Below are 25,933 nucleotides of genomic sequence, written 5' to 3'. Positions count from 1 at the left end.
TTTACCTATTTTAACATTGTTTTTGCCAACATTGATATAACAAAGATATCAGCTGTATAGATAGTATAAATAAATACATAAATACTTTCACAATACCAAATTCTCAGTACATAGAAACCTATAACCTCCAGTTACCTAAGTGTAGCACAGTTTTAGAAGTAAAAAAAAAACAATTGATGGTAATTATTTTTTCTTAATTTAGTTTGAACATGGATGGACTTATGATGAAACAGACAGTCCTGCAATGCGACATCATTCCTTGCTTAGACCATACCGCAATCTTACTACACAGGTAAATTACTGTAATAAATATGTTAACATAATATTTCTAATCCCACCCCCTATTTTATGTCTGATTTCACAAACCGACATATAATCCAGGGTATAGTCTCAATATTGACATTTGGTCTGGATGTCCAGCCAGTTCAGATGAGTTTTTACAAGAAATGCATACCAATCATTTTTTCCCGGGTATAGCCCCACCTCCGAAATTTTGTGTTTTAAGGCGATGGTTATACCAGAGGATATATGGTAGTAAAAAACTACTCAGACAAAATGTAAAACATTAGTTGAAGAAATTTTACCTCCTTGGTAAAAATACAATTGAAATATAACCAATCTACAATATATGACCAGTTAGTTTAATTGTAAGTAAAAACATCTTGAGTGACCTTTTAAAAATAATCTTGAATTGATTTCAGGAGAAAGACTTGTACAGGAGTTCCATCAAGGAAAGCTTAAAGGCCATCCATGCTTGGGGTTGGACGATTGAACGAAGCAGCTCCGACCAGAATCCACAACTACGACGAAGGCTCTCCAAGACAAGTCTGGTAATTTTGAATTATTGATTTAAGTTTTCTATGTGCTAAATTGATATAAAACTAGCAGAACAAATAATGTACAAATAATGAATGTTTATGAGTTGGATGGTGGGGAATATTTGAAAGATTGACTGCTCTATTTAAAGAGGTGGAGACATAGATATGTCTATTGAATATCATGTGACCCACAATCCTCCAATCAAAGAATCTATTCAGGTGTGTAATAATATATAAATAATGTATTCTTCTACTCTAGGGTGTAGTTGAATCTCCACATGGCTATAATCCTCGGCCAATTGATATGAATAACATCACACTGACGAGGGATATGCAGGTGAGGATTTACAGTAGTTTTTAAATTTAACCTTATTTTTAAAGAGTAATTTAACTCTGAAATAAATAAACACCTTACTTAAGTAATTCTTTTTTATTCTGATCTATTTTTCGTCTTGTGTTTTTTTGGAAATATTGTGAACGTTTCACCTCTTTTTATTTTGCAGAACATGGCTGAGAGACTAGCAGAGAATGCTCATGATCTGTGGGCAAAGAAGACGAAATCGACGCTGGACAAAACCGGTAATAACTGATAATTAATTTAAAAACAATTAATCCAAAAAAATTAAATTTTATAAAACATGTTTGATCTTTTTTTGTTTGTTTTGTTATACAGACGAATAAGCTATTTTTTTTTTGCATTTGTGTAAAATAAAAGTGAGTGATTTTTTTAAATAACAAATATGACTAAAATCTGTGATAGAATTTTAATTTAAAACTGTTTGTTTTAGGTGGGGATTGCCATCCTCTTTTGGTGCCGTATGACATTCTGACAGATGCAGAGAAGAAGAAGGATCGTCAAATGACTCAAGCTCTTCTGAAATTTCTTCAAGTGAATGGATACAGATTACAAAGGTATATTAAATAATATTGATGAAGTAATAAATATTGAAATATTATATTTAAATTTATCTCATTTCATAAAGTGTACATTACCTTAAAGCTAAATCTTGTATTCGTTCTGTACGTACAGTAGGTGTTAGGAGCCTATTCTACTAAGCCTCGGTATTATGTGGTAAGATAACCGGTTCCTTTCCATGATGCGTTGTCCTCCATAGTATTTTTCAACCAGGTGTCCTTTTACAGCTGAGTGAACTGGAAAGTGTTCTTATCGGGAATTGAACCCAGCTTTTTTTTATGATCGCTAGGTGTCCTAATTTTCCTTTCCTATTTTGATTGTATGTCTCTATGACAGATGTGAAATAAATTGAATTAAATGCCTCCTTAGACTACCCAACCCCTTTCAAATAATTTAATTACACCGATATCAGTTGATATTTGTCCAAATATAGTATGTTTTAATACAAAATGACTATAATTTAACACTTTTTTGTTACTGTAGCAAAGAAGCAGATGAAAATGAGAGGTAATTAAAAGACCAGCACATAATTACCAATTAACAACTTCTGATCATTAACACTTTATAGTTCTGCACCCTAGATGTTTGACAATTATATCTTCCTTGAATTTTGAAAATCGTTCCTTTTTCTTTGTGTTTGTTTGGTTGTTCTTTACTAATAAACCAAATCCTCTACCTTGTCCTGCACTGTTTTCCATTTTTATATTTCCAATTTAGTTTTGTTTTTGTATCCTTGTGATTATTATATAAATGTGCTTATTTTTTTGTGGAATATTTATCTTGCTAACAATGAGATACAGCAGCACCTCTTAAGTGTAGAACACTCAGAACTGAAATGTAATGTTTATGTTCAAGAATTGCATGGAAAAGTACCACTAATAATGTCATGGAAAGTTATAGACTTATATTTAGATACATTTTCTAGTTTGATTAACTATGAATTGTTTGCTTTTATTTCTCTATTCAAGCCTTTCTAAAGCTCTGTCCACACTATCAAACTTTTTGTGACAAAAAAATGTGCCCATATATGGACATGATGATGTCATATCACTGCCATATTTGGGCACATCACACTAGTTTGATAGTGTAGACAGAGCTTTACAGTAGAGTAGTAGATTACTGTGTACTTACTATTTTGTTAGGAATGGCACTGGGGACTCACAAGACAGACTGTCGCATGTCAGCAACACCATTGAGAAACGCTTTGCTTTTAATCTTCTGGAGAAGTTAATTCACTATGTTGACAAGGCCCAGGCTAACCTTCGACCAGGTAAGACTACCATTTGTCAGTATCCACCATTTTATCATTACTTATTATGGAGAAGTGTGTACACTGTGACTAAGAAATACATTGAAATAATCCTTTTAGATGTCGAGTTAAAGTTGACTTGAAAATTGATTTTTTTCTCAGGTTTTAAGAAACGAGAAATGGAAGAAAGAAGTTACAAATTTTTTGTTAGGGTATGTTTTTAATATTATATATTGTTTATCTAATTGTATTACTGTAGAATTACCATCATCATTATCATTTTTTTAGCATCATCTTTGTTCTTCATATTAATGGTTAGCAGACAAGTTTGTGTTACTCTCCTCGACAGTATTTTCCTAAAGCAATCTTTCACCCCAAACCATAATTTCCATCTATTTTTATGTTTGTTTTTATCATAGGTTGTCCTTCCGTTGATTGAGAAATACTTTGAGGCCTACTGTTGTTATTTTGTATCCAGTCCAAGTTCATTGCAAGCAAGTCGATTTGGAAGTGCATCGCACAGAGAAAAGGAAATGGTTGCCAGGTAATCTTGCAAATTTGATTGAAAGCTGTGAGAACAAAAAATATAGAAAATAAATTCAGTTAAATTCACATATTTTAAGTTGGTTGTTTTAGTTGATCAGTTTTGAAACATTTTCAGTTTTTGTTGTTACTCTTTCTTTTTAATTCTTTTCAGCTTGTTCTGCAAATTATCTCATCTTGTTCGTCAGAAGATAAACCTCTTTCAAGGTAATTCATTTTCTGTTGAAATAAAAAAAAACGTAAATCTTGAACACTTTTATTTACCAAAATTAATGCCTTCTTTTAATACCTTACCTAATTTTTTCATTTTTTATTTGTAAATTATTTTTAGCTCAAGACCTAAACTGTACAGTCTGTTGTTTGGAAGTGATAGCCACTGCCATAGATGGAAGGTATTACAGTAGTTCTAAATCTTACTGATTACATTATGCTAATTTGACATTAAATTTCTGTTCGAAAATAAAATGAATGACTGTTTAATAATTAAATTTGTTTTATAGATCAATCACCAAGCATGGATCTGGTTCAGTAAAGAACGCACTTCTTGTTTTCTTCTGCAACGCGGCGGACGACTTAGAAAGTACACAAGCGAATGTTAAATCTGGTTACTTTAGTCATGTGAAACCACCAGACTTCAAAGAAGGGTTGATAATGAAGTACGTGCCCGGGGTACTGCTGCCCATGTTGACAAGTCTCTTCAAACATATTGGGAAATTCAAGTTTGGTGAAGAGTTACTACGTATGTGTTATTTATGTATAATTCTGCATCTGGGCAAATATTAAACTTTTAATTAAACACTGCTGTTAAACATAGTGTTTGTAAAGCCTGTCTACACTATCAAACTAGTGAAAAAGTGTGATGTGCCCAAATATAGTAGTGATATGCTTAAATATAGTAGTGATATGACATCATCATGTCCATATATGGGCTCATCAAATTTTTTTCACATAAAGTTTGATAGTGTAGACAGAGCTTTAGCTCTCAATATGACCAGTTTTGGTAATTTAGCACTTAAGAAAGAAAATTAGTGTATCTCTCTAAAATATTTCAAACCAAATGATGAATTTAAATTACTTTTTCTATTCAACATCTAAATATTTCCTACCTATCTATGTGTACCTCTTTGATAATAATAAAAGTATGACATTTTCTTTTTATTTGACTTCAGTTGACCAAGTACAAGTTGCTTGCTACAAAGTTATAAAGACACTATTTGTTATTGGAGCAGCCAAACATCCCGCTGCCAACAAGTTAGTTTATTTCCAATTATATTTATTTATTAATCGTACAAATGCATATAAATATATCCACACCATGTTAGTGTTTGTAAAGACTTGGATGCTAGCAAGAGGCAGAGATGATGCCGTAGTAGTCACCATGGAAACATGGAATACATCAGTACAGTAGATATAGTATAGCAATATAATTTCTTACTTTAATATTGATATTTAACCATGTTAGTGGTTTGCCTGACACATTTACTGGACACAGACAATAGATGTATGGAGACTGGAGAACCACAGCCTTATGCCCCATAAGTCTCATTGAGGAGTTAAAGTATAACATAAAGTACATATAGATAGATAGGATAAATATAGTAATATAAATTGCAATTATTATATAAGCTTTTTTGCATCATTGTTCCACAGTGAGAAGGAAAGAATGTGCATAAAAAGGTAACAACATCAAATAAATGGTATAAATAAAAAATACAGCTTTCATTTAGCTGACCAAACTAACTATATTCACTAGTGCATAGAATTTTTACTGATTTTTGTTGTGTGGATAGATTACCTAATTTAGTCATTATTTCTAGAAAAGTTTATTAGGTGAATGTATTAATGACAAATATGCTGAAACGGGTTGCCATGATATTTCATAGTTTGTTTAGAATTTAATATATACCCTTCAAAAATCAAAATGTTTTGGATATCTTACATTAACTGTACAGAACCAGGAGGAAGAGTGAAGTTACAATCTTCCCTGATAGAACTTACATTATATCAGTAATCATACCCCTGCCCATGAAATATCTTCATAATTACTTTCAGGTTGCCATTCCATTCTCAATTCCTAATACCTAAACCACTTTATTCTTCCTGTAGTTCAGGATGGATCTTCTGATGCTCTGTTTGAGAAACAAAGCCATCTAAATGTAATATATCCAGTAATAGAATTGTATTCATTATCTATTTCATTTTTATTAGTTTTTCTTTTCTATTATTTCTATAACATTCCCTGTAGTTTGAGTTACCAACATCTAGTCTGCTGTTGTAGTCTGAAGAAGTCCTTGTTTCATAGCCATATTTGCAGTATTCTAGAATGAATGTAGAATATAATATAGTTCAATATACTCATAATTCCTTTTGACATTAAGTTTATATTATTGTTTCAATTATTTACTTTATTTTACAGTCATCGACCTGCTATTGGAGAATTGTTGGCAGCAATTGCTGGTTCATTTCCAGTAGCGTTCCTTGAGCCACAGCTGAACAAGAATAATAGGAACTCTGTGCTAGGACAACAGGAGATGAGAGCCATCGCTAAGGGTGTTGCTGAGCCAGGTAAACAAAAATACATTTTAGCAATATTACATGCATTTTCTAAAAAATATTTCAAAAAACAGCATTTTGTAACAGGGAGGAATAGGAATATAGTGATACCCGACAAATTTTGGGATTTTCAAAAGGGGCTTATCCCAAAGGATTCTTTAATTGTATTTTTAAGAATATACCTCTTAAAGTTTTGTTTAATGTACAATTAAATTTGCAAATTTCAGCTATTTCTCTACTACATCATTGTAAAATGAAAAAAAAAATAGAAAATCCATTTCAAGTCCATTTTAAGTATTTTTTCTGTACATGTATTATGTTGTATATCAAGTATCTATCTTATATTAATGCTTACTTTCATTTTTGTTTCAGAAGTTGTGAGTTCTTCCTCTGGAATTCCAACATTAGATGCCATGATCCGTGAGGTTGATGAAATGGCTGAATCTGGTGCTAAATACTATGAAGCTCCTCATGTTATTGAGGTGATACTGCCTACGTTGTGCAGGTATGTTTACCATTTTACTAAAGTAAAGATAGTTAATGCTTAAGTGAAAAAAATGTGAAGTTTTAGTAATATGAAGTAAATAGAAAGTATTTGTTTATTATTCAAAATAATTGAGTTAAAACAAAGTTTTTTTTTTGCTAATCAAATTTGAAAAATCTTACCCCAAGCCTATACTGATAAATGTATACTTTTGTTACATTTTGCAGCTATTTACCATTTTGGTGGCAAGAAGGACCAGACAGTATCAACAGAAGACAAGGGTATGTGTATTAGATAATGTCCAAAGTAACATAAACAAAAGAACTTCAATAAATACTTTTAAATGTTTCAAATGTGTATTTTATAGATATCTAAGTATTTCTATAAAATAGAATATATGATTTTTTTTTGCAGCAATTACTGGACAATGGTTAGTTCCAGAAATATGAACACTACATTGGGAAATGTTCTGACTCTCATAAAGAACAACCTAGGATCAGAGAATGCCCCTTGGATGAGTAGGATAGCAGGTAAGTAATTAATAGATATCAAATCTCTTTGCCCTCGCATAGTGTTGTTTCAATTAGCATATACATAAGTCACGATTTTGGTAGGAGGCTCTGGACATCTTAAAAAAAGTCTATGTGGTACATTTAGTGAAGTTAGAGAATGTTATGCAGACTTTAATATTATTATTGATGTCTTATATTCAATTTGTTTAATGTACAATTTCCAGCAATATCTCTACCAATCTTGAGCAATGCAGATGAGAGCATGCTCTGCTCACACTTTCTACCGGTCGCAGAGGTTCTCCGCAAACGTGCTGAGACAGTGTTCCAGAGTGAAGAGGACCTCAAGAGAAACTTCCCAGGAGGTGGAACTGAGATGGAGGAAGTAGAGCTTGAACTCCTTGAGGTAACTATAAATTGTATCTTAAAATTATACATACCTTTCCAAACGATTTTGCTGTTTTGTCTATCAGGTGATGGTCTACCGTATGTTAATATGCCTAATTCCATTTGTCCACCAAATGCTTCGACAATCATGTTGACATTGGGTTTGGTGTCTTTTTTTTACACTGTTTACAACTTTATCTTTTTCAAATTATCTTTCTTTATCTTTTAGCTCTTAAAACGTGCATTTTTAAATCAAGCACAGTTTCTTTTAATATCAATCTCGATTGCATATTTCTTACACTTTCCATTCTTATAGCATTATGGTTTATTGGTGAGAGATGTCTTTGCATTCTACCCTCTTCTCATTAAGTTTGTGGACCACCACAGGTAAAAATCAGCTTCCCTTCATATTCTTACATGGCATAAACAATAATTTAATATCACCTATTTTATTTTTATTAACAAATTAACAGTGTATATAGAAATCAAATAATTGGTAGTATTTCATTAACAGATCAAAGTGGTTACAATCTGGTAGTGTGTACTCTGAGACGCTTTACAAACATGTAGCTGATATCTTCAACTGGTGGGCACAGTCATCAGTAAGTGGATCAACTATTCAATTCTGTCATTGGCACTAGTTTTCATTAAGCTTGGTTCCCACTAGAGTGCAACAAAAGCAATTTGATCAATCAATGGATCTATCAATTATTAATGGTCAACTAATTCGTGTTGGGTCTAAAGCTTGGTTCCCACTAGGATAAAACCCAAGGGCGTATCACAAGCGATTAATTATCAAAACATTAAGAAATTGGTCAAGTCACTTGCGTTGCAAGCTATGACTGTATTAACAGCTAAATGAAATATGGTCTGGTCAAATTCTGTTTCTTAACCTCTGTAAACTTTATGTGACAAAAATGTGATGTGCCTATATATGATGTCATATCACTACCAGATTTATGCATGTCACCACCATATTTGGGCACATCACACTTTTTTTGTCCAACTAGTTTGATAGTGTTGACCAGCAAAAAGTAGTCTTCCCTGATGTAGACAGAGATTTAAGCCTAACATAAATATAGTAACAAAACATTGAATATGCCCACCAAAGACTCAGAAATTGACTGAATTCTCTTTTTATCAGAATTTCAAAAGGGAAGAGCAGAACTATATAGCTCAGAATGAGCCTCAAAGCAATAATGGTCGAGATAAAAACAGTTATTCATCCAGCAAGATTGTATCCTGCCTTAAACGTCTGTTACCAATAGGAATGAATCTCTATGGTGCAATGGAACAGGAATTGGTGCAACAAGCAAAGCAGAGATTTCTTGAGGTTAGTTATGTGCTGCCCTCAATCATGCAGTGGAGTAAATAAGTAATTTACCTATCAAACATCTGCCTCTTGTGCATGCAGAAGAAGTGGACTACATGTGTCTTGAATGTCCTAATTGAACAATAATTATATCCTTATAGCATTACCATAATATTTATTATTTTTCCATTCTGTAAGTGACGTTCTTCCCGCTGTTGGATGTGAATGAAATCAAATTTTAAAAATATTGTAACTTTGTACACATTTTCTTACAGCGTGACACAGAGAAGGATGTTCGTGAATTTTTACTCAGCACTCTGCAACAGGATAAAAAGGTGGATGACGATAACGATGACTCATCGGATTTAGAACCCAATAGAAATTCTCACTCTTCCTCTTCCTCTCATTCTGTTTCACAAGCAAGTTTCATTCTATCCTTTGTTCTTCCTTTTCTTTTAATTGTTCTCATAAACGAAAAACTGAAAATGCATAAAAGGGATTGATTTGGAATTCATTTATGAAGTTTTAATTTAAAGTTTTATTCAAAGAGGCTTTTTTGTTACTTTTAAACAAATAATTATTTAATGATAACATTTCTAATGCTCTATCTACACTATAAAACTAGTTTGACAAAAGAAGTGTAATGTGCCAAAATATGGTAGTGATATGATGTCATCGTGTCCATATATGACCACATCACATTTTGTTACATAAATGTTGATAGTGTAGACAGAACTTTACAGTTAAAAAAATATATCCAAATTTAAAAATAGGATTACAATTATTTGAAAATGACCATTCAATAAATAAAAACAAAAAAGTCAAAATGTTAAGTACATATGAGAACACTGTCTTTGTCATCTTCTATTAGTAGTAGTTAATTAGAAATAGTTTTTCTAGTTGTAGCATTCTATGTACAGTATATCTACTATTTTATATTTCTTTTTATCATGGTATTTGTCTCTGCTATAACTATGTCTTTCCTATCCTTCCCTCAAATAGTTTTTTTTAGCTTCATTTAGTCATTATTTTTATACTTACTCTCCATCCAATGTATTTATGATTTTCCAAAAAGTACATGTTATTTCATTACCATAATTCACATCATTTAAACACATTTATTCTAAATGATGAAACGTTATATTATTAATATTTTAATTTAATGATATTCAAATACAGTATAACATCTTGTTTGGGACACCCTATTTCAGGGGGCACTCCTCTTAAAGGGGCCCTTATCTGTGAAATGAACAAGAGTCAATATCCATTTCAATACTACTGCACGGCCTATCCTTAAGGGCCTTTCACACCTGCTCCGGCACGGTTCCGGTCCGGCGACGGCAAATCCAATCGAACGTCAATGTTTCGTTTTTACGCGGCTACGCGCATATCGATTGGTGCTTGGCCGCGTGGAGCGTCGTGAAAACGAAAGATTGGCGTTCGATTCGCCGGACCGGAACCGTGCCGGAACAGGTGTGAAAGGCCCTTTATGCAGGGCACACTTTCTCAGGTTCTACTAGCAGTTCTATTGAACAGTATGACTATTTTGATATGAATTTCACATTTCACAGATAATTTTTTTGAGGTTTTTCTCATTTATTAGTTTATCTTTTATAGGGTCCACAGATATCCAGTTGGCAACGACGCCTCTATTCCAAGATGTCTTCCAATAATTTATCCAGCATCAGTCTTTCTAACGATGAGATCATTCAGAGAGTTCTCAGTATGGCTATCGTTCTACACAGACTTCATATTGTAAGTTAACCACTACACATGGGTTTTGTACTATTACTTATTTCTATCCAATAACACTGAACAATCTCTTTTGTGTGTTCCACAGCAACACTTTATTAAGTATACTTTTCATTCCTTTAGACTGAACATCCTCCAGTATCAAAAAAGAGTGCCTGGCGTCGGTTGATCTCTGGTCAAAGACGCCGTGCTATCATGGCTTGTTTTAGGATGGTTCCTTTGCGTGCACTTCCAAGGTATGTCAATTAAATTTTTTTTCTCTTTTGTCTGGATTAAACTAGATCTTTTAAAATAATAAATCTATAGAAGATTCTTTAATTTTTACTCAGTATTCAAGATTTTTTAAAGGATTAGTCTTGATAAGGCAGTAATTTTTTCCTTGCAGACATCGAGCCATCAACTTTTTCTTGCGGGTCTACAAAGAGAAGTGGTTAGGAGTTGAAGAGTCAGCTAGACATTTACTGATTGATGACATCACTGTGAGTACATTGACTGCCTCACAGATATAATTCTGGGATTCCATTAGGAGACTGAGCGTGTTCCTCCTAATTTTTTAATCTACTTTGGTTATTCTAGAGAGAGATTGTAATACATTTATTTCATTGTGTTTGCAGAAAGAGGAACTAGATGACTTAGAAGAAGAAAACTTTCGAGATCCTTTGCAGCAGTTGGTGATGACCTTCTGCCGGGCTGCTAGCCTCCACCAAGAGTAAGTTTTAAAAAAATAGTGAAATATTACAAAATGTTGAGATTGTATACAAATATGTGTTCGTGTCTATTATAATTGATATTGTGATTTGTAATTAAAAATTTAATAATACATAAAATAATAAATAAAAGTTTGTATCTTTCTGTCCATAGTGCTCTAGAAGAAGATGATCTTTACCTGGCATATGCTGAGATAATGAGCAAGGTGAGTGTGTTTTAAAATGTACTTAATATTTTATATTCATCAATTTTTAAAATAGATATCTGAATTTATGTCAGTATAATAAGATATGGCTTATATATTTTGTTTTTTAGAGTTGTAGTGGCGATGATGAGGATGATGATGATGAAGATGACGGACCAGGGGTGTCTTTTCAGGTGAGGTTTATTTCATCATCTTAGATTTTATATTTCTTCATTCCACTAACAATTAGTTACTTTATTAAACACATTTAAAACAACATTATTTCATGCTTTTTAGGAACAAGAAACAGCAAAACAAAAACTGTTATCAGAACAGGGTCGTCTGGCCGACAGACAAGTCTCGGAAATGGTCTTGCTCAATATCACTGCTAGCCAAGGCAATGCATGTTCGAGAGTAAGAGAAACGTTGAATCTTGGCATCTCACTTTTACGTGGAGGAAACGTAACCGTTCAGGAGGTAAGCACACGTTGTTCGCTTATTTTCAAACTGTTTATGGTAATGCATAACTCGCTAGGGAAAGGCCCAACCTTACCAGGCCCGTAGCCAGGGGGGTTTTTATGGTTCGGGCGAACCCCCCCTTTACAGCGAATCCCCCTTAACCGACTGCAAACCCCCATCCCCGACATGCCCAATACCTCACCCTCATCTCCGAAAATCGTCCAAATACGTGCCCCACAGTACAAAAAGTTGTTCGTAAATTAAAAAATTCGTAAACTTGTTCGGAATAACTCATACAGTACAGTACAGAGTTGCAAATGAATTGCCGATTTTCACCTGAAAAATAAATGTTTGGTCCCTGCATGTAACATGATATTGACGTGTCTCACAGCGAGCTGGGGGACGAACGATTCGTACAAAGGACACCGCCAGACAACTGCGTACCAATTGTTTAGATCACTGGCAGTCAGGCAGCATGCATAAAGTATATAGGCTTCTGACATACATCAGTATTTATGTGTGGCTATGAAGTATAATGTATCATAGAAGATTATAGTGAATATTAATATTTTACACTATAATATCTATGGTATGTACTGTAGTTCACATTATGGCATCCGATTATTTTTTTCTAGACCACCAGCCGATACGTACTCAAATGTATCAATATCACCTATTTACATTGGCATATTTAATTTCCTCAACAAATTGCTGTAAATAAATATTATAGATAGAGCTATAATAAGAATTGCATTTGCCTTCACCCAGTGTGCTTTTTTCGGGGCTTCTCCTAGATGTACGTTCGCATTGAACTTGAACGCAAAACAAAATATCGAGTAAATGATCAAACAATCGGCGGTTCCGCACAGAGCACGCGCATCTAACATACGGCAACAAATGTTATCGTTTAAATAGTCCACAAGTCCAAGTACGATCGTTTTGCTCATTGGTAGCATGCTGCATGAGAGTGTCTTTTCCGGCCATCTAGGGGTGTCATTTAACAAAATTTGCTTCGCCTCAGACCCCACCCCAGGGGTATGGGGGTGGGGGTGACCCAAATACTTGTGTGTGCGAACCCCCCCTTGACAGATCCTGGCTACGGCCCTGCTTACATGGTTGAAACTGATTCAACAACAATTAAATGAGTTGAATATCAACTACACTGACATTGACAAGTGAGACAAATAATTGAGAGCGCTATGTTGACAAAGATGAACCTGCAAATGATGATGAACTATTTTTCTGGTAGTAATGTATAATAATGTATTTTTGTATTTCTATTAGAATATGTTGGCTCATTTACAAGACAAGATGGATGTTGGATTTTTCACTAGTTTGGCAGGAATTATGGAGTCTTCCAGGTAACATTTTTAACATACTGTGGTGAAAGAGAAGCTGTGCAAATGTTTGCCCAGTCAAGCCACAAGTGTCCAGCATGAGATTGGAGTGGCAACCTCACAATTCAAGAGGCTAAAACTACAACTCCTCTCTTAAAACGTTTCTGTCATTACAAAATTACACTTTCCACGATTTGTTTCCATATTTTTCTGTTTTGGGCAGGATGGTTTGTTATTGTGCTAAATTTACATTTGTTGTCTTTTAAATCTTTTTTTATTTGGTTTATCCAGTCTTCCTGGTTGTCTGGTTACGTTACGATTACTACTGTATATTAAGTGCAACATATTAACTTGATTTTTTTTTGTTTTAGTGTGTTGGATTTAGAGGCCTATGAACGATATAACAAGGCCAAGAGTTTAGGTGGTGGATTCGGTGATAGTGCTGGTGAGTTGGCCTATAATAATATGTATTTAAAATTAAATATACATTTATCATATGATTGAGAACCTCTAAGATACCCAATAAATATTCTTTAATAAAAAATAATCGGGTAAGGATGTTTAAATCGTTAACATCAATAAACATCAAATACAGTATATAAACCAAGTTTTTACACAACCGAAATTACTTTTAATATAGTTTATTTTTTCCGACATTTGTCCTCTCATAGACAATTAGTTTACATTCTTAGAACAATAACTTTTTTACCCGATCACCTTTGACCTTTCCTTGCAGTAGTTTTGTTTGCGGATTCCCATTTTAAAATTTGATGTGAAAATTGTTAGTAAATAGGTCTGACATTTTATCATTTTTTTAAATTACTTTAGTGTTTTTTTTTATTGATCGCATTTTTTTGGGTAAAACATTGTTGTTGTGAAAAACTTTGTCTGTCACATTTTCATGAAGTATTATTTTTGTTTAGAAAGTATTTTTTTTTTTACCTATTTTGGCATTTGTCATATTGACCTATGACATGTGTCACATTCCTTGGATTATGAGAAAATTATTATTATTATTATATATTATTATTGTAATACACAATCATCTTTTACTTTTTTATGTAAATTGAAACATTTCTGGAAATTGTGCACGTTCACGTTGAATCCAAATAAATTCAACTGAATTTTTGTTTTTCTGAAACACAAACTTTTAGTGTGTACAGTCGTTTTTGTTTTTGGAGGGAAAAAAATGTGCTGCTTATGTGCTACTATAAAATAAATGTATGAAAATGCACAAACTACTGTACCATGATGTAAATATTAAAATGATTATGCAAATTTTATTTTGTGTGTTTAAGTAGTGCATTCAGTGTGTTCAGTGAAGCATGAAATTATAACCTGCATGATTTTTTTTATTTTCTCCCTTCAACACAGATGAAAATGGTCCTATAGCAGGTAGGGGTTAACTTTGATAAAATGTTCACTCTTTTAACACTATGAAAATTAATAAAATGCATGAATTTCTATAGCAACTCGCTTTTATGTTTTTTTCTATTAATTTTTCTACACTAATTCTTTACATTCTTTTTTACCTTCAAAGCATTCTTTGTACTATCACAATATACTCTCTTGTTTTCAGAAATGAGTTTATAGATATTTTTCTATGTAATGTCAACATAAATTGGTATCACAGTCACACTGCATAGCAGCCTAGCCACATCATACCATTTTCACATTGCTATTGCTAAAAATATATCATGTCATGAATTAAGGAATAGAAAAGCATTCACTTTGTATATGTTTAATCTTCTTCATGTACTATAAGCTATAACATTTGTACACTCTGTGCTATACTTTAAATATACATTGAATGTATGTATTTGCTGCTTAAAGAAGTCTTGTGCTTATGTATGCTATTATCATTTTATAACGTCGTGAGGTAATTTCCCGATTGATCGTAATCAAAACGGTAATTAAGTATGCAATTAAATATATATGTGTGTACACAATTAAATTAAAAGAACGTAGATACATTGTAAATTTTGAAGAAAGACCTTGTGCCAGGTTTGTCTACTTTTCTTTCACCTCATGCTGTTGTTTTGTCCACATATCTTAATTTGTTATTAAATATCACTTGTTCATACGTCCTTATTTAATGATATGTTTTTAGGAGAGCAAGCACTACATGATGCGCCCATTACATGTGCTTTATTCCGATTTCTCCAACTGCTTTGTGAAGGCCATAATGCTGGTAAGTAAAGATCATACTCTAATTCCTTACCTAAAGTTTCTCAAGTTTTTTAGCCTGAGTGCCCTCTTTTATGCATGATTCATCCCTCCCCACTTCCCCCAAGAAAAGATTATTGTTCCTTTCACTCATGCCTGGGTAGTAAATAAGATTCATTGTAATCTTATTTAAGCATAAAAAGCATGACTATTATCATTCTTTTACAGCTTTTCAGAATTATCTGCGAACCCAATCTGGAAATCATACAACTGTAAACATCATCATTTGCACTGTAGACTATCTACTTCGGCTACAGGTTAGGTCTTGTAATCATGTATTAATATAATTTATAAGTTTGGACGAATTGGTTATGCTTACTGTTTTTGACATTACTTGAAAGGAGAATTCACATTTTTGTTATGTATTTTAGTTTTTAAACAAGTTTTTAATTATATTTTGTTTCCATTTAGGAGTCTATCAGTGACTTTTATTGGCATTATTCAAGGAAAGAAGTTGTTGATATTCAGGTATTACATTTGTTCATCAAATTACCTTGCATGTTAAATCTTGATATAGAAAATTTTATTTTAAAAATTGTTTCCTTATCTTTGTAGAAAATTAAGTCCAAGTAAAACAAAAACAAATTTAATACTATTTTTTGTCTTTTAAGGGACGAGAAAACTTCTCACGCGCCATTCGAGTCGCCAAACAAGTTTTCAGAACACTAACTGAATATATACAGGTATGACATATTTTTCTAAATTTCAATTTTGTAATCTGTTCCTATAAATAATTATGGAAACACATAACAAATTCAGAAACAATTCATTCTTTAAGGGTCCGTGCTCGGGAAATCAACTAGCCTTAGCACATAGTCGTCTTTGGGATGCCATTGGAGGGTTTCTTCATGTGTTCGCGCATCTGCAGAAGAAGCTATCTCAAGATGCCAGTCAGTTGGAGTTGCTACGTGAGCTGCTGAACTTGCAGAAGGAGATGGTGGTCTTGCTGCTCAGTATGCTGGAAGGTAGGAAAAAAAATAAATGTTTTAAGAGATCTGTACATTATTAGTACTACACTACTGTACTTCTACTACTTTTTAGCTTAGAAGTAAATCTTAGCTTCACAGTATGACAGTAATTGAATATTAGAATATTAATTTTTTGCCAAAAGTTACATGCTTTACCTCGAGCAAATAATAGGTAAAAAGGTCCAAACTAAAAAGCTGCTTCTATTGTTACAATTGTTACATCCCCACTGTTACTCCAATTTTATAGGTAATGTTATGAATGGAACAACTGGAAAACAGATGGTTGATACTCTTGTGGATTCGTCACAGAATGTGGAGGTAAAAATGTCAACCTTGTTTTAATTCTGGTGGTACAATATTGTATTGTAATACCCAACTGTGTTAGGTTTCAGTTTGTTCATACTATAGACCTACAGCAATGCAATAGAGGTCTATTTTCTAATTTTTATACAAGAAAAAGTATGATTTTATAGTTTTGTATAGTCTTGCATAACCATTTTTTTGTCTTTAGATGCTACTGAAATTCTTTGACATGTTCTTGAAATTGAAAGATGTAGAAGCTGCAGATGCATTTGCTGTAAGTTCAATTGTGTGTTTTATAAATGATTAGATATAACTTAAAAGAAGCATTCTTTGAACACACTTATTAAGAGAAACAAACAAGAGGCTATATGTTTTACCACAATGACCAAATCCTTTTCAGGGGAAACCTCTATTAAAGGGACACTTCTATTTTTTCACATCCTGAAGGCTTGTGTATAAATAAGAATAATAAAAAGGATAAAATAAATAAAAACATGGTTTTTGCAGGAATATGATATTAATGGAGATGGATGGATTTCTCAGAAAGAATTTCAGAAAGCGATGGAATCTCAGAAAATGTACACATCGTAAGTAATTCTTATTTATTGTCAAATTGTATTTGATGGGATTTATGAAGTTGCTTGTGTAATAATTGTTTTATGTAATACTAATGAAAATCAAAATAATTTTTATAGGGAGGAGATATCCTATCTACTGAAGTGTGCAGACACTAACAATGACGGTAAAATTGACTTTAAGGAATTCACAGAGCGATTCCACGGCCCAGCAAAAGACATTGGTAAATAATAAACATTTGTACTATACTCATGTTTTTCACACATGTAAATCTCTGAATTTGTCCAATTCATTTGAGCACCTTGTCTCAAAACAATAGCCTTAAAAGCTGTGTTTTGTAAATCAAAAGGCAAATTACTGAAAAAATGAGTGAGTATCAGTGGCTGGATCTCAATGGAGATACAAAATAAAATAAGCAAAAAGCTAAATCAAAACGATTAAGTAAAACAGCCAGAAAGAAGTTGCAGAGCTTTTGGGTAAATAACCCTTCTTCATTACAAGCATTATTGATAGTAGTTTTAAGACTCTTTAAATGTCTGCAATGTTTAAGCTTTCTACTTTATTTAAGGTTTTAATCTTGCTGTTTTGTTGACCAATTTATCTGAGCACATGCCGAGTGACACCAGACTACAGCGATTCATGCAGGTAGCAGAGAGCGTGCTCACGCACTTTGAACCCTGCCTAGGACGTATTGAAATCATGGGTACGTATGCAAAAGGATTAACTTTTTCTGGACAGGTTTGATCTTTGATTAAATGTTTGTCTGGTTTGTAATTACAAATAAATTTATAAAATTCTTTATATCAAACCAATTAAGATAAGATAATTTAAGATAAATCTTTATTGTCATGAACACAACCAGGCGAACATGAAATTGGTTTTCCTTAGATGCTTAAAAACACATACAATATATAAAACATTAAAAATATCAATACAATACATTAAAACTATATACAGTAGTAAACAAGTAAATAAACTATCTTTGAAATGTTGAGTTGGAAAAAAAAAACCTTCTAAAGAAGTTGTTTGTGTAAGGAATAACAAAACCAACAAGGTATTTGCCATCTATTTTCGTATTGGTTACCATTGGTTTGATATAAAGAATTTTATACACAGGTTTGATATTATATCAATCAATCTTTAATTTTGTATTCCTAATATTCGTCTGTTTCCAATTGATGTCTGCAGGGAGCAGCAGGAGAATTGAACGTGTCTATTTTGAAATAAAGGACTCTTACAAGGAACAGTGGGAAAAACCACAAATCAAGGTATATAAAAACAATACAACAACAAATAACAATAATAAAAATAAAAAGTGTATAGTGTAGTATTCTTATTCACCTTTTACACCAAAGTAATTATTTGTTATTTTATTTTTATCTCAGGAATCTAAACGTCAATTCTTGCATGATGTAGTGAATGAAGGAGGTGAAAAAGAAAAACTGGAAGATTTTGTCAATTTCTGTGAAGAAACAATTTTTGAGGTTCAAAACGTTTCTTTTGTTGTAAACCTAAATGGAAATATTTTCTATATAAACAATGAAATGTTTTTCCTCACAAGCATATCCGAATCTTCAGTTTTACCACATTTTTTATTTGAACTTTTTTTAAATTTTTTAGATGCAACATGCAGCAAGCATTAGTGATGATAGCGAAGGCTTGACCGAAAGTCTTGGCAAGTTATTTGCACGAGGGAAAGAGTCCCAGTAAGTGTATAGTTCTAAATTATAAAATTATTGTAATTTATTCTACTGTGATAAGTGTACACTTATGTTACTTATACCTGGATAAGTGATTGTAGAAATGGGGTCGTAGTTGGCAGTACCGACATCACATGACCCTTAGGAGAGAAACATGTAGTTGAAAAGTTTTGACATAAGTCCACAGTGTTAAATATATTAACATTAACTTTACTGTGTAGAAAAACTGTAAATTATTTGTTTTGATTTTATTTTGCAGAGGAGTTGTTGGCACAGTATTACGTAATTTGTCACCATCAAATCTGATCGGCAATATTAAGGAGACATGGCAGAATTCTGAATATGACATTAAGAACCTACGAACTATTACCTTGTTTGGAATTGCCAAGACTTTGTTTAAGGTCGTTTTCTACTTGTTGTGGAAATTGGGTTCTATCGGACTTCGACTGGGATTGTAAGCATACCTATTGTTACTTTATTTTACCATAATAATATAATGTAGTCTATTAAAGGCTAGCTTTTAAACGTTTATTCTTTGTACAAAAGTTTTGCTATTACATGCATCCATACAAATGAGGACCCTGGGCCGGGTTTCCTCTCTGGACGAAATAGTTATTACTATAGTAATAATGATAATCTCGATTAAAGGATAACTTTTTTTTTATAGCAATCTTAATTTTATGCCTTTTGGATGTGTTTTCTACTATTTCTACTTAGTTTTTTTATTTAGTGTTTTGTATTTGTTGTCTTATTTTGCCCTGCATATGCTTGGTCTTCCAAGCTGTGACCTGGAATGTTTTTTCATTTGAAATAAAGGATGATTTTACTATACTAATTTGATGATGTCTTGGAAATGTTTTTTGTTTTTTTTTATTGCATTTTTTATTATTATATAGTATACTATATCTTATTGTTGGTCCAACGCCCCTTTTTTGCGTTGTAACATTACAAACTATGTTTTTAATGTGTTTTTCAGATCAATATTTCAGCTCGTAGTAGGCAACAAAACAGAACAAGCATCACTTGCTGTTCCCTTAATACAAGTTGATCGGCTGAAAGTCCCGACACTGGCACGACAACAAGCCCTAGGCATGGCATCAGCACCGTCTCCTGCGGCAAATGCGTAAGGATGTTTTTAACTTCCAAATATGGCAATGTAAAATTCGCATTCAAGTCACATTTTTTTACAGTCTGGATTGTGTGCCATTTGGCGCCAGACTTTCTAATGGGTTATTTCATTTGTAAAAATAGGGGTGTATTGTATTAATAATAATAGTATAATGTATTTTCTGCCATATGACAGTAGGCTTGTGATTGGGCTGTTTCATTTAACTATGGGGTCTACATTTTACAGACAAGTAAATTTTTAAAATTATTTTCTTATCTATTATAGAAACTCCAACTTGTCGGCATTTGGTATAGATATTGGACGACGTAAGGAAAGCGAATCTGGTCAAACCATGCTTCATTTCCGTGGCAAAAAACGAAAAGCTTCATCTAGCCCGAGCTTTGATTTTAGTAAAACAGAATCGCCACCAACGACACCGGATGCTACTGATGCACCACCAATACAGGTAAATCAAGTCGAGACTTTTGTTGTTTTTTAGTTACATGGATAAAATATTGTATTCCACTGTAACTTGAAATTACCCATATTATATAATGGAATAGTCTGTTACAATACAGTACAGTATATATTCACTTTTTTGTCTTTTAATCATCAACAATGGAGTTTTATTTGTTATATTCATAGAATGGTCATGGTACACAGATGGGTAATGGATTAGACAGAAGAGGCAGTACAGTCTTTCCAAGGTACTCATCAGGGCTTGAATTTATCAATCTTTTTGCTTAAGTCAAGATAGGAATGCTTAAGTGAAATAAAACATAAAGTGGTCTGGTGGTGGTTTGAATCTGCGAAACTGCTAGTTGCAGACTAATACAGTCTTGTGTTATGAAAAATGTTGTGACACATCATCAATCTCATATCCTTTTTTGGATTCCTCTTTTATTTATTATTTCTTATCTCTTTCAGTTACTTTATGGCAGCAGAACAAGGTCAAAATATGGAGGATGAGGAAGAGGAAGAAGAAATTAGACCAGGATTGTCAAACATCAAACAAACTGTTTTGGTAAGTTTACTTATTTGGAGATTTTTAGAAATCATATACAGGTTTTGTAAAGCTCTGTCTACACTATCAAACTAGTTTGACAAAAAAAGTGTGATGTGCCCAAATATGGTAGTGATATGGCCTAGTGTGGTCATGATATGACATCATCATGTCCAAATATTGGCACAACACTTTTTTGTTTACATTAAAGTTTGATAGTGTAGACAGAGCTTAAGGATGAATATTATATATTTTGAACTGCCATCTTTCATTATTTTTAATTATTATCTTCTCAGAGTTTCTTTGCCCGTAACTTCTACAACTTAAAATACATTTCCCTGACGTTAGCCTTCACAATCAACTTTTTATTGCTGCTGTTCAGAGTAAGTGTGTCAAGTTTGTTTGTATTTTCGTTTCAGCATTGTTTTAGTTTACACCAACTCTTTTTAGACATATTTTACATTTACTTTCATTTCTAGGCTACAAACATCGAAGTAGGGGAAGATGATGGCCTTGAAGGCACTAGTGAAGTTGATGTCAATGGTACCCTCACCAATGGCACCACAGAAAGCCTTGAAGAAGACGTTGAACTACCAGAGGTGATAACAATAGCTGAAGGATGGTGGTATGTTGATCCCTTCCTGCAGATGATTTGTATTTTACACACGCTAGCATCGTTGTCAATGTTGCTGGCATACTGTGCTCTAAAGGTATTTTATTCAAATTATTGTTTTTCAATCTTTCATATGTTTATGATTAATATATTTAATTTGTACACTGACAAACAAACAGGAAGAGGTAATAAAAATGTTAAATGTATTATTCTGGAACTCATGCCTATCACATGCTAGTCCGACATCATTACATCATCACTCTCTGGTGTATATACAGCACCCACCACTATTTCTAGACGGTCTCCAATCCAGAACGCAACCGGGCTCAACGTTACTTAACTTCAATGATCGGTGTTTCAACGCAGTATAGCTGGTATAATAAGCACACTGAAATATTTTTAATATCAAATTATTAAAATAAGATCTATCAATTATTATATTTGTAGATGCCTCTAGCAATTTTTAAGAGAGAGAAAGAAGTAGCAAGGAAGCTGGAATTTGATGGAATGTGGATAGTAGAGCAGCCGTCAACGGATGACATCATGGGCCACTGGGATAAATTAGCCATCAGTGCGCCATCATTCCCGGAAAACTACTGGGATAAGTTTGTCAAGAGAAAGGTGGGTATCACTTGGTTTATATATCAAAATGGCGTCCACGAAAATATCAACACGCGAAAAAGGTCAAGTAAGTGGTAAATCGAGACAAATTCTGTATGCAAAAAATAATGGCATATACAGTAACGTAAACTTAACATGTATTTTTGGTATTTTATGTTTATTTTTCTTTATTTGTTAGGTTTTAAAGAAGTATGCAGACAGTGTTGGTGAGGACAAATTAAAATCTGTGCTGGGATTAGAAGAAGATAAACAATCGGATAAGGATGGCTTTTTGGCTTCATTGTAAGTGTTCCCATACAGCTATGACACCATCTTTTAAAATCTTATGAAAATTAAGGAATAATTTTTTGAGTAATCCTGCTAACAAATAAAGCAAGAAAGAAACAAACACACGCGCATGAAAACATATTACCTCCTTGGCAGATGTAACAACAAACCAATAACTACTACAGCCTTCCTAATTGCGTTCTTTTCAAAGTGGTGTAAAGCAAATTATTTAATATTTATTTGTTTTTCTTCATTAGAATGAAATCAGTTGACTTTAAATATATAATATGGAAATGTGGGGTCATCTGTACAGATAATGTAAGTTAAAATTAATTGACTGTGTTTGATAATTAAAGCAATGATCGTAAAATCAAAACGCTACCTGGTATGACCAACTAGCGTTCCTGCTCCCAACTAGTCATCCATTCATAGAAGCACTGATGACGAAAGTCTATCTGGTACTTAAGACATTACTAAACTTTGACTTTAGTTAACAGAAGAGTGAATATTTTAATCAATTACAACCGTTTTTAGTGAAATGGAATAAAATAAAGCTATTTGTATGTGTTTAATTTTTGTAGTCATTCCTGTATATTGCTGCGTATCTCCTGCTGTCAATACTCGGACACGTTAATTACTTTTTCTTTGCCGCTCATTTGTTGGATGTGGCAATGGGATTCAAGACTTTACGAACGGTTCTTCAATCCGTCACTCACAATGGCAAACAGGTAGGCCTTGTGCTCAACTGAGACTAGTAAATCATTACTTACCACTGTATGTAACCCATACCCATACTGGTAGAGAACTTATGGAGAAAACAACTAAATATCTTTGTTTTTGCGATTTGTTTTCTCAGCTTGTGTTGACCTTACTGATGACCTCCGTTATCATCTACCTTTACACCGTCATTGCCTTCAACTTCTTTCGTAAGTTTTACAAAAACGAAGAAGGGGATGAAGTTGACCTCAAATGTCATGACATGCTTACTGTAAGTGCAGAATTATTAGTATTTATTTTATTTAATACTAGTGAATTCAAATAAATACCAGTTTGTTTGTTACAAGTATGCACGCAATGATGCATTACTTCAATAAGTGCTGTCAACACTAACTATATAGTTTGACAAAAAAAGTGCGATTTGCCCAAATAGGGTAGTGATATGACATCATTGTATCCATTATGGGCACATGACATATTTTTTGTCACAGTTAGTTATTATAGACAGAGCTTTAGAAAGTTGTTTTGGCATCTTCACACAATGTTCAAACCACAATTCTACTTCTAACTCGTCATGCTATAGATATAATGTAGAATTCAGTTTCTGGTTTAAACATCGACATCATCTTTTACAGATTATTAATTATTCACTATATTTTTTTATTTTGTAGTGCTTTGTCTTCCACTTGCATACTGGACTTCGCTCCGGGGGTGGTATTGGTAAGTGACTAAATATTTAATTATAAATATACATTATACACTGCGTATTGTGTAAAACAATTATAAAACTTTATAAATAATAATTTTTAATATAATGATCACATCTTGTGTGAAAAAAAAATATTGATAATAATTACATTTTTTATCGATTTTTTAAATATTTGTTCACCGACAGCTGATGAAATCGAGCCACCCGATGGAGACGATAACGAGATGTACCGTATTATCTTCGACATCACGTTCTTCTTCTTCGTTATTGTCATCTTACTTGCTATTATTCAGGGTTTGTGACTAAACATACTGCATGGAAGCTATATACAATAGAACCACTCCTTTGGGACACTCCTATTAGGGGGACACTTTTGTGGACCTGATGTTCCCTTGTTACCACTGTAGTAATAAGAAGGCTTGTGAGCCATTGGTGACTTCTAGTGAAACCCCATTTACAAACAGAAAATCATCCTAGTAATCTAATCTAATCTAATCTTAAAATTTGTCATCAATACAGTTCATCAAGTCTGTAAGGTTGCATTGAAAACATTTACTGATATGTAAAAAAAATCTAAAACAAAAACAATTAGTAAAACAAATTGGTAATTTAAATCTTATAAAAATAAAAAAACAAAAAAAATAAACAAATTTCACTGGTTTACTTACATTGGTTTTGCACCCATTGTAAAACTTCAAACACTTCTAACAGTCTTTTAACAGATTTTGAACTAATGTTAATTAATTAATATAATATAGGATAGATATATGTTAGTTCTTATTATTAATCTTATGTATTTGTCTAATTGCAGGTTTAATCATCGATGCATTTGGTGAATTGAGAGATCAACTAGAGCAAGTAAAAAATGACATGGAGGTACATGCTTGCTTACAAATCCCAGAGTCCTTGGTCCAAATCTTAGCTCCTCTCATTACTACCATCCTTTCCCTCAATATGGTTTTCTCATATTTTGCGTATTGAAAATAAAATATTTAAATACTCTATAAACACATTTTCTGAAATTGTTGTTATATATAATCAGGCAAATTACTGAAAAATGACAATGCTTTGGGTATCAGTAGCTGTGAAGAAATAAAATAAGCAAAAAGATAAATAAAACAAAGTAAAACAGCCAGAAAGAATTTGCAGAGCTTTTGGGTAATACTAACCCTTCCTCCATGCAAGTAAAAATAGTATAGATATATATGTATATTAATACATATTTAACATATTTTTAATTATTTATTTTCTTTCTCAGACAAAATGTTTTATATGTGGGATAGGAAAAGAGTATTTTGATAAAGTACCACATGGCTTTGATGAGCACACTCTTAAAGAGCATGACTTCTCAAACTACATGTAAGTACAGGGGACGAACCCCTGTTAAGTGGACACTTTCGAGGCCACAACAAAGTGTCTCCACCCTAATAGGGTTGTCCGAAAGGAGGAGATGCGACTGCATATTTTGCAAAGACTATTTCATAGATATATATTCTAAAATATGCTAGTATTATGAAATGCAAAGAAAAATATAACATTGGTGATCTCCAGATTGTTCAAACTTCTTTTTGAGATTGAAATCTGAGATTGAACTTTGAGATTGAACTCTGAAATTGAATTCTTAGATTGAATTCTGAGATTGAACTCTGAGATTGAACTCAGATTGAATTCTGAGATTTGTTAGAATTTGTAAGGAAATTATTTATTACTACAAAATTTATACATTTTCTAAAGGTCAAAGGAAATATAATAAGTAAAGTAAATATTATGTACATATAAACTCAATGTATTCTACAAGTTTATAAATAATTATAAATATTTGTTTGTTTTTTTTTACAGGTTTTTCCTAATGTATTTGATTAATAAAGACGAGACGGAACACACTGGCCAGGTTAGACCTTTTTTAAATTT

The 25,933-nt window shown here is 32.7% G+C and overlaps 1 protein-coding gene across 9 annotated transcripts in view; it reads left to right on the top strand.

Annotated features, from left to right (window-relative positions):
- Window positions 1-25,933, top strand: part of LOC140060078 (ryanodine receptor 2-like) — an 82,396-nt gene that overhangs the window by 54,890 nt on the left and 1,573 nt on the right. For 2 of the 9 annotated variants that reach the window (XM_072106143.1, XM_072106137.1), the window contains 63 exons: window positions 203-292; window positions 702-830; window positions 1,078-1,155; window positions 1,322-1,397; window positions 1,607-1,730; window positions 2,218-2,241; window positions 2,877-3,004; window positions 3,146-3,195; window positions 3,403-3,527; window positions 3,681-3,733; window positions 3,858-3,918; window positions 4,027-4,265; window positions 4,696-4,777; window positions 5,177-5,203; window positions 5,943-6,091; window positions 6,452-6,584; window positions 6,791-6,844; window positions 6,978-7,093; window positions 7,300-7,478; window positions 7,776-7,846; window positions 7,974-8,061; window positions 8,604-8,792; window positions 9,047-9,190; window positions 10,389-10,526; window positions 10,647-10,759; window positions 10,909-11,002; window positions 11,138-11,232; window positions 11,385-11,436; window positions 11,547-11,609; window positions 11,713-11,892; window positions 13,159-13,235; window positions 13,583-13,656; window positions 14,586-14,606; window positions 15,322-15,402; window positions 15,606-15,694; window positions 15,849-15,905; window positions 16,049-16,120; window positions 16,216-16,402; window positions 16,653-16,723; window positions 16,917-16,982; window positions 17,216-17,295; window positions 17,404-17,507; window positions 17,853-17,987; window positions 18,473-18,552; window positions 18,670-18,768; window positions 18,905-18,990; window positions 19,244-19,438; window positions 19,961-20,107; window positions 20,378-20,558; window positions 20,738-20,799; window positions 21,020-21,116; window positions 21,392-21,478; window positions 21,575-21,805; window positions 22,156-22,329; window positions 22,508-22,611; window positions 22,854-22,914; window positions 23,178-23,324; window positions 23,453-23,584; window positions 23,985-24,033; window positions 24,209-24,316; window positions 24,834-24,898; window positions 25,281-25,381; window positions 25,862-25,913. In XM_072106143.1, the coding sequence (XP_071962244.1) occupies window positions 203-292; window positions 702-830; window positions 1,078-1,155; window positions 1,322-1,397; window positions 1,607-1,730; window positions 2,218-2,241; window positions 2,877-3,004; window positions 3,146-3,195; window positions 3,403-3,527; window positions 3,681-3,733; window positions 3,858-3,918; window positions 4,027-4,265; window positions 4,696-4,777; window positions 5,177-5,203; window positions 5,943-6,091; window positions 6,452-6,584; window positions 6,791-6,844; window positions 6,978-7,093; window positions 7,300-7,478; window positions 7,776-7,846; window positions 7,974-8,061; window positions 8,604-8,792; window positions 9,047-9,190; window positions 10,389-10,526; window positions 10,647-10,759; window positions 10,909-11,002; window positions 11,138-11,232; window positions 11,385-11,436; window positions 11,547-11,609; window positions 11,713-11,892; window positions 13,159-13,235; window positions 13,583-13,656; window positions 14,586-14,606; window positions 15,322-15,402; window positions 15,606-15,694; window positions 15,849-15,905; window positions 16,049-16,120; window positions 16,216-16,402; window positions 16,653-16,723; window positions 16,917-16,982; window positions 17,216-17,295; window positions 17,404-17,507; window positions 17,853-17,987; window positions 18,473-18,552; window positions 18,670-18,768; window positions 18,905-18,990; window positions 19,244-19,438; window positions 19,961-20,107; window positions 20,378-20,558; window positions 20,738-20,799; window positions 21,020-21,116; window positions 21,392-21,478; window positions 21,575-21,805; window positions 22,156-22,329; window positions 22,508-22,611; window positions 22,854-22,914; window positions 23,178-23,324; window positions 23,453-23,584; window positions 23,985-24,033; window positions 24,209-24,316; window positions 24,834-24,898; window positions 25,281-25,381; window positions 25,862-25,913 (6,516 nt within the window). The remainder of the gene's footprint in view (window positions 1-202; window positions 293-701; window positions 831-1,077; window positions 1,156-1,321; window positions 1,398-1,606; window positions 1,731-2,217; window positions 2,242-2,876; window positions 3,005-3,145; window positions 3,196-3,402; window positions 3,528-3,680; window positions 3,734-3,857; window positions 3,919-4,026; window positions 4,266-4,695; window positions 4,778-5,176; window positions 5,204-5,942; window positions 6,092-6,451; window positions 6,585-6,790; window positions 6,845-6,977; window positions 7,094-7,299; window positions 7,479-7,775; window positions 7,847-7,973; window positions 8,062-8,603; window positions 8,793-9,046; window positions 9,191-10,388; window positions 10,527-10,646; window positions 10,760-10,908; window positions 11,003-11,137; window positions 11,233-11,384; window positions 11,437-11,546; window positions 11,610-11,712; window positions 11,893-13,158; window positions 13,236-13,582; window positions 13,657-14,585; window positions 14,607-15,321; window positions 15,403-15,605; window positions 15,695-15,848; window positions 15,906-16,048; window positions 16,121-16,215; window positions 16,403-16,652; window positions 16,724-16,916; window positions 16,983-17,215; window positions 17,296-17,403; window positions 17,508-17,852; window positions 17,988-18,472; window positions 18,553-18,669; window positions 18,769-18,904; window positions 18,991-19,243; window positions 19,439-19,960; window positions 20,108-20,377; window positions 20,559-20,737; window positions 20,800-21,019; window positions 21,117-21,391; window positions 21,479-21,574; window positions 21,806-22,155; window positions 22,330-22,507; window positions 22,612-22,853; window positions 22,915-23,177; window positions 23,325-23,452; window positions 23,585-23,984; window positions 24,034-24,208; window positions 24,317-24,833; window positions 24,899-25,280; window positions 25,382-25,861; window positions 25,914-25,933) is intronic. The other 7 variants (XM_072106138.1, XM_072106144.1, XM_072106140.1 and 4 more) reach the window with 7 other exon arrangements.

Source organism: Antedon mediterranea, chromosome 10 (assembly GCF_964355755.1).
Source record: "Antedon mediterranea chromosome 10, ecAntMedi1.1, whole genome shotgun sequence".
Taxonomy (NCBI): domain Eukaryota; kingdom Metazoa; phylum Echinodermata; class Crinoidea; order Comatulida; family Antedonidae; genus Antedon; species Antedon mediterranea.
This window is presented reverse-complemented; position numbering and strand designations above follow the sequence as displayed.